At 33.9% G+C, this 8340-nt stretch overlaps 2 protein-coding genes across 3 annotated transcripts; one reads left to right on the top strand and one right to left on the bottom strand.

Moving 5' to 3' along the window:
• The first annotated feature begins 374 nt into the window (after positions 1-374).
• On the top strand, positions 375-1523 carry LOC113873866 (protein MARD1-like). The gene is made up of 4 exons (XM_027512213.1): positions 375-446; positions 545-1013; positions 1092-1308; positions 1445-1523. The coding sequence occupies exons 2-4, from the start codon at positions 557-559 to the stop codon at positions 1521-1523; spliced, it is 753 nt and encodes a 250-aa protein (XP_027368014.1). The 5' UTR covers positions 375-446; positions 545-556.
• Positions 1524-3871: 2348 nt separating this feature from the next.
• LOC113872406 lies at positions 3872-6442 on the bottom strand. 2 transcript variants are annotated; one of them, XM_027509937.1, is made up of 3 exons: positions 6192-6442; positions 4224-6072; positions 3872-4127 (listed from the first exon to the last, which is right to left on the bottom strand). In XM_027509937.1, exon 2 carries the CDS (start codon positions 5826-5828, stop codon positions 5247-5249), a length of 582 nt encoding a protein of 193 aa, XP_027365738.1. In that variant the 5' UTR covers positions 5829-6072; positions 6192-6442; the 3' UTR covers positions 3872-4127; positions 4224-5246. The 2 variants fall into 2 exon arrangements, with proteins under 2 accessions (XP_027365738.1, XP_027365739.1); XM_027509938.1 differs by having other exon boundaries at positions 3936-4127; positions 4224-6038.
• Positions 6443-8340: the final 1898 nt, after the last annotated feature.

Genomic DNA, 8340 nt, shown 5'->3' with positions numbered 1-8340 from the left:
ACATATCTTTTGCTTTTTCTTCCTTTAAAAGCTATGTTACTCTCTATCTCTCTCTTCTAAGTTGAAAGCTTCCCTTTCTTTTCTCTCTTTCTCCTTAAAGTTTCAGGAACTAAATCTGAAAAACAAATCTAATAAGCAGTACGTGTAGCACTAACATAGCCTTCTTGGAGTGATTATGATGGGAATCAATGCTTTTTCTTCTTCAAGATGAGGGAGTGGAGCCAATTCAGTTACCCTGACAGTTTCAGATCACCACCTTTTTTCGGCTTTCTGTCTCAAATTCTTCACAAACATCCCCACAACACAAGGATTCTTTTTCCTTAGAACCCTCAACCTAAAGTGAAAACCACTTTTTTTTTTTCCTTCGCTTGGTTTTGAAAATTGTAGCCTGCATCAATCACAGTGGTTTTCTTTGTATCATCACTCTTAAGTCTAAGCTATTTTGTGTGAGTAGATTTCTTACTCATGCATGCACCTTGTATGTTCTTGTATCACTACTGTACCAAGTTTTGTGTTGAGTCTAATTAGTTGTTTGTTCATTCAGGAATCCGAACTTATGCTGCTCAGGAACAGATCAAGAGCTGTAACCAAGCCAAGCTTGATGGGTGATCACAGCTCCCTGCCATGTCCAAATCAGAATTTTGCAAGAACTGTTCCTTCTATATTTGGCTCACCAAAATTTAGAGACTTTACTGTGAAGTGTCTTTCAGGAGCTGAGGCTTTGAGGAGTCCCACATCAATTCTTGACACCAGAGCCTTATCACCATTTGGGCATCATTTGTTACATGAAAACAAGACTGAATCTATTATCTCCCCAAGAATGCACTCAGAAAAGAGAAGCTCATGGGAGAAGATGGACTCAAAAGGCATTGGTCTTGCTCTTGTGGGTGCACTTAAAGATGAGCCTATTCATCAGAATTCTGCTAAACCAAGCAGTGGAAATGTTCTGTTTGGAACTAATCTCAGAGTGAAAATCCCTCCCTTGCCACCACCTTCATTCGAGTCTAAAACAAGTTTTGCTGTTGATTTTGGTGCCAAAACCAAGGACTCGCAAAACTATATAAAAGATTCTCCATTAGCAATTGGAACAGGTGTTCTCACTTTGAGTGAGATGGAGCTTTCTGAGGAGTACACATGTGTGATATCACATGGACCTAATCCAAGAACAACCCATATATTTGACAATTGTATTGTGGAAAATTACTGTTCTCTGCCTAATAATCCACACTGTCCTTTGCTGAATTTCCTTAGCTTCTGTTACACTTGCAAGAACCGACTTGAGGAGACAAAGGACATCTTTATTTACAGGTAAGGTCCATTTTAAATGCTACAGTGATAGATTAATCAGCAAGGGACGATCCCAAATATGAATGTTATTTTCTCTAGTTCATTTTTGGTTTTGAGTCACTTAAGGAGCAGGCATGAACTGGGTTGTGTTTTGCAGAGGAGAGAAAGCTTTCTGCAGTCAAGAATGTCGCCACCAAGAGATTGTACTAGATGAAGCAGAATTTGACAGATACTAAGGGTCATTCTTGGCTTCAATCCCTTGCATGCTTCACTTCCACCCCGGCATCAAAGTCTTGTATTTGATGAGGATAAGATAAACCAAGCTAGTCACAATTTTCCATTCTTGCTTAGGATTTCTAGATAATATCCTATTGTGACCAGCATATTCTTTTTCACCCTTTTGAAGTTTTAGGTTTTTGTATTTTTTTTTCCCTCTCCCTTGCAAATAGAGATAAGAAAGGATGATGTAGAGTTCATTTCAAGAAATGAGTAGTTTTAGATTGCTTCCGGTTTTCTCCCTTTGTTTTCGGCTGAAGCAGATGATGGTGATATATGACTGAAAATAGTGCTTTTTTTTTCCTTCTTGTCTGAGTAGATGATGATGATGCACATTACTGTATATGGGGACCAATTAATTATTTTTCTCAAGAAGATTCCTCTCTTGCATCTATTCTATTATTATTATTCTGTTCACGCCCCTCGATTGAGAAAAAAAACCAGCAAACCATTAAATAGTTCAAAAAAAAACTGATATTGACAGAGAAATATACATTTGTTAAAGGTCCTTTTCCTTACCTATAACTTCATTATCCAAATAATTGAAAATTAGGCTTCGATTAGAAACTTTGATACGTATAATAGGGAGAATCCCAAAATATCAAACTTTGGGATAAAAGCAATTCCCAAACTTAAATAACCAAAGTTCTTATCCCACATCCCCATCACCTTAACCATATTTCATTTAACAGCGCCAAACTATTTGTGTCACGATCAGGCATAGGCACCAAAAAGGTCTAAAATAAATGGGGTCATCACTAAAGCAACATTATGCACCGCAAAGAAAAAAATTCCAAAGACGCGTAGTTTTGGCGTTAATAAAATGATAAATTTGGTTACATTAAGTGATTAGACTATTAGCTTCGACCAATATCTATAGCTTTAATATCTTACCCATTCCTTCAGCGGAGGTAGACAAAGTGAGATAAAACAGAACCTTCGCAAAATTAATAGTGAAAAAGTACCCCAACCATAATCTACGACTTAAGCATATGAAAATGAAAGCAATTAAATGACAAGCAAGACTTCGTGAGCATGAAAATCACCGGCAACCTTAACTTGACGAGTGCTGTGCTGGGAGAATCATTAATTTGAGGAAATTAACGTTGGCTTAGACAAAATGCAGCGACCAAGGTGAAAACTGAAGAACACAACGGAATTGGGACCCAGAGTACCAAAAAGTGAGCACTCTAATATGCTGAGATGCTCAATTAATTGTGGCAAAGAACAAACATCTGGAACATAAAAGATGGCGACTCCTTTGGCATCTGCCAGCGTTTTTCACTATTTCGGATGAGAAATGAACATCAATTAAAGATAAGTTCAAGTACCAGTCATTGCACCAAATAGTTTAAATGCTTGCCATCAATACTTCCATACATTGTTTTTTTCAAATGTATATATTAATATCCAATAAAACAAATATCTGACAAAGCAACGTCAAGTCTTGAAATTATCATTCAAATTAACCAAAAGTAATGAAACATATTTCTATTGAAACAGTTTATCAAACAGTGCCATCAAGAGTGGACAATATGAACTGTTTAAAAAGAAAAATAATATGAATGTCTGAGACTAAGTATGGTACGATTAAACAGTAAGATGATGAAAAAAGAAAACACAAACAAGACAAGAACATTTTGAATAGAATCCAATTGATAATCAGAAGAGGGAAATCGAGTGCACAATAAGAGTGAATTATAGAGAATGAAAATATCACTACTCGTTGTAACGAAAACAAAAAGACACTGTATGTCAAATGGAACTCCATTGATATACTAGACAAATAAAGAGTGAAGGGCGAGTAAGAAACATTGATAATATCACTATTAACTCATGGAAGTTGCAACCATATCCACCAAGTGCTGTAAGAATTGCGGCAACAAATAAAGATGGGTTAGAATTCAGTAACCTTTTAGAATTAGGTCACCCAACAAACAAACTTTGACCAACCCAAAGAAAATTGAAAAGAGGAATTGTTAAGCTCGTCTCATATGGACTGAACCGGACAACCTTAAGTACCCATATAAGACCATTTTGATTTTTCAGTAATGTTATGTGAACACTAAAACTTACGATTCCACATTCCCTCATGAAATTGGTTTCTACGAAGGAACCAAACATGTAGTTGCCATTGCAGGAAAATAGATCATGCTGGATTAGAATTGTTTAAACATGATCCCTGATCCCCAATCTTCAATGCCTGAGAATCATTGCCATTTTAGTCTAAGTTCCAACAATATTAGGACCACCAACGATATTAGCTACAATACAAAAATTCATTAAAAAGATGATAACCATGCCATAGCTTTCAAAGTAATGCTATATAATCAATAAAGAGCATAAGTATTTAATTTTGATACAAAATGGTGAACACATAAAAGTCACTAACATTTTATTTCAGCAGATCAAACAAGTTACACAAGTTACTGAGGCAGAAAGAAAGAAATACAGACAAATTTACGAGCCACAAGAGACGTTACAATCTACAGAGAGAAACTGACTTGCAAATGACCACATCTCACAAGTCACGACTGAAACAACCTTCGTAAAGTTTTGCCACCCTGATTCAAACATGAAACAACTCTTAGTAACTGCAATGTAATGGCATTAAAAGAATCTAGCAGAAGCAGTTAAATAATCATCAAGCAAGATAATACCTTAAAATTTGGCATAGCATGGTCAACACTCTCCATGGAAATGGAGGATAAGCCAGGAGATGACTAGGTCTAGGAGACTAAGGAAATAAGCATTACTTGGCATCAGAAATGAAACATATCAGGGGTTGACTAGTAGGTGGAGTGACATGGATTAATCCTAAAAAACTGAAGCAGATGCTACAAAAGACTACTACAAATCCCTTCATACTTTTCTTTGAAAAAAATACAGAAAAGATTTTGAAGGGGTAAACTACACCCTCACTTAGGGTAGCTAAATAAAAAACTGACAGAGAGAAACAAAGATGACTATGAGAGAACAAATTCCAGTAAGGAATGTAGTAACTAAAGAACAGCAAATCATCTAGAATCAGACTGAAAAGACTGTGATGCACACTGTAAAATCATGTCGTGAAGGAAAGTAAAATCAGGATAGAAGTTAGAACGATTAAAGATTGTAGTGAGAAGAAACTAGAGAGAGGTGAGAGGGAGGGTGGGGGAGCATTTTACCGTATATACATAATATGTAAAGCAATACTCCTAAATCCTACGTCAGAACAAGGTAAGGTTAAACATTCTATGAGGTGATGATTCTGAGAACTACATATAATAATATATTCAGGATTCAACTTGAATGTAACTTTCTTCAGGTCCAATAGATTAAAGCGCAATCAACCCAAGTCCATTCCATGCCACTTCTACCCATTACCACCATTCAACTTCCCAACCGTTTTCATGGAAACTTCCATCAAGTTGCAATGATCTATAGCAAAGCCTGCTTTCGATAGATTCCTCTAGTATCACTCAGTTACCCTGTCCACCACTGAGCTTGATCCAAATTCCAAAATCTGGAGATTGCTGACCCACCACAGCCAAGATTTTCAAGGGGCACCACCACTACTGAAAGCTACACAAACTCAAACCAACTCGGACTACAAACTTTATTTGGTCTCTATGTACAACTAACTAACACTAACCCACTTTCATTAAAAAGACATCTTTACAGGAGCCAACGCGCCTTGTATATCAGTCATCATTGATGTTAAGATTAAGAATGCGACGCAGGGTCTTAGTAGCAGAATCCGCATTAACAAATAGATCCCTTGTAAAAGGCAAATGCTCCCTGCCAGGGGAAGAGGGTGCAGACTTGGCCATTTGGCGCATTTCAATCTCAGGGGAGGAACCAGGAAGATTAAGGGACACAGTCCTCTTTGGTCGGACCGAAAACTTGGGAATTGGCAAGGAACTAGGAGGTGGTGAATTAGAGTAGGTAGGTCCAGCCCATAACTCAGAAAGCAAAAGGCTTCCACCAGGGACATCTTCAGTGAAAGTTGTTTCTTTTCTACAACCTTTACCGTTGATGGGAATTGGGGTGCTCTTAGGAGTAGCTTTCCCATGCATTTTGCTATCAGAGTTAGATGGTGTTTTAGGGGAACCATGAGATTTCAATGGAGTTGGCAATATACCTGCCCTTCCAGACTCAAAGGTCCTGCAGTTGATACCCCTAAAGTCCCTTGAAGGTGAAGACACAAATCGAGCATGCCCTTGTGGCTTGGACCTGCTGTAGTATTGATTCTTATGCTCCTCGACAACAAAAAGGGTTTCCATGGCCACAATCAAAGAGAGAGTAACTGATACTGAGATTTGAAAGGTTCAATCTACCAGATCCCACTGCTACAACTCAGAACGAGGTATCACCAACAAGCAGAGAGACAAAAACTTTGCCGTCCTAGATAGTAATCTCCGAACCACTAGATCCAAACTGAACATGTACCCGAAAATTTCGCCCACCACTACAACACCCAGGTAACAATCTCACTGATTCAAATCAACCACAGAAACTTTCTCAACACTGAAGAAAAAAAGGCAAAAAAACACAGAAATTAATAAAGCACTGCCACAACAAAAAAAAAATGCATCTTTGGGCATCAAATCCACATTTTCTGGAGAAAGGGAGAACAAGAAAATTACCCGTTGATGGAAAAAGAGGAAAATTGCAGAGAGAGCACTAAAAGGGTATGGTAGTGCTGCAGCTCTTCCTCCAAGCTACACTGGTTTTTTTCGTTGGTGGTTAATTTATATTTATTATTTTTATATTTCTGGGATTTATTATTGAAGCAATGAAAATGGCATGGAGAATGAAAAATCTTAATATGGGAAGCGGATCTGAAATGAACGTCAACACAACAGTGTCATATATATCTACTCTTACACCAATGTTAATTAATTAATATAATAATAAAATAATAGATGTAAGAGTAGGAATGGTTGGTGAATAATACTGAATGCTTAGTTGGGTTGAACATTGAATGTACTTAAGAAGTTGAAGTTTAGTACGTACTGGTGTCGGTTTTTGGCTCCCTTACATGATAAGACGTTACACGTGGCGGTTGCATTGCTAAGAAAAACGTGGAGGGGTTCTTTGCTTTTGCTTGGTAATGGTGGAACTATAAAAGGTGATTAATTAATTAAATAAAGCACTCTCTCTCACCAAAAAACAAAAAAGTATTCTTATGCTTTATTGTGTGCCCGCCGAAAGGTATCCCGATGCAATGCAAAACTGTAACATTTACAAACATAATAAATTTCCTATTTTTAAATTATTTAAGATAATACAAATATTCTATTTCCAAATTATACATATATAATTAATAATTTATTTATTAAATAAAAAAAATTATCTAAAAGATATATAAAATAATATAATAAAATTCTTACTATCAATTATTTATCTATTTATTTAATATTTTTATATCTAATTGAAATTAAATGTATAAAATTTTTACAGATATAACTATAAAGATAAAATTAAATATAATAATTAATATTATATTAAAATTTTAAATAGATATATCGTTAGAAACATAATCTTCTTTCAAAAATAGACAAATAAAAAAGGATGTAGCTATTACATCTTTGTATTTTTTTTCATTCCTACTTTTCCTGACATTTAATATTATATTTCATTTATTCCTTTTATTTTATCATTTTCAAATATTATTTCTGTTTTAGTTTTTTGGTTGTTTAAAAATTTAAATTAATTAATTTTTTCTAACTCTGCCCCAATTTAATAGGTAAACAATAATTTTAACCGACTACTGTAAATGTATCTTTTTATCATCTTCCTTTTTTAACCTTTAAATAATAAATTTGTGAAATGTATTGGATAAATTTTTATTAAAAGTTTTCTTAATTAAGACTCGTAAAAGGAAATTATATATCATTTAAAAATTTCTTGATCTTTTTGTATATAACCTTAAATAACAAAAAATGGAAGGAATAATGAATAAAAATAGTTATCATTTGTTTATATTGAAATTATTTATAATTTCATTACATAATTTTGTCTCTTATTTGTTATTTAACATTTTATATATTGTTTTCTTTCTTTGAAAAAAGAATTATTAAAATAATAATTAATGCCATCTTACAATTTTAAAATAACAATTAAATAAATCCAAAAATGATAAATTAAAAAATAGATATAGTGATATGCTAAACTATAAAGTTTATTGTTGATTTTCGGTTTATATCATGAAGATTATTGCATGCATAGCAATATTTTTCAATATATAATATTTATCTGACCAAGGGGATATCATATGTTTCATCTTAGAATCAAGGCAATAATATAAAACTTTTAAAGTATATATTTGCTAACATGTTCACAGCAGTAACAATAAAACAAATAAATAATAATATTTTTACAACGTTTCTATAACCAAGGAGTACAAAAGTATTAATTATAGTTTATTAAAAATTTTAAATCGTTAAAATATAAATATTGAAGACTTGTGTGTTTTTAATATAACAAGTATCTCTCTCTCTTTTTTTAGTGTTCTTAAAATATGCATATATGCTTATATTTTTCCAAAAAACTGTTATACAACCTACATACATTTTTTGTTGAATTTAAACATGTACTATAGTCTATATATATCATAACAGAGCAACAAAAACTAGTAACATATATGATTTTGGGCAAATTACAAGGGAAAGTAAATATATTAAGCTTTTATATATTTATTAATGGAACTGAAAAAATTACAAGCTACGTCGCATTCATAAGAATCAGAAGGTTCTGTAAACCAAATGCAAAAAGAGGATTTTTCATTTGGAT

Source organism: Abrus precatorius, unplaced genomic scaffold (assembly GCF_003935025.1).
Source record: "Abrus precatorius isolate BTA unplaced genomic scaffold, Abrus_2018 Scaffold7, whole genome shotgun sequence".
In the NCBI taxonomy this organism is placed as follows: domain Eukaryota; kingdom Viridiplantae; phylum Streptophyta; class Magnoliopsida; order Fabales; family Fabaceae; genus Abrus; species Abrus precatorius.
This window is presented reverse-complemented; position numbering and strand designations above follow the sequence as displayed.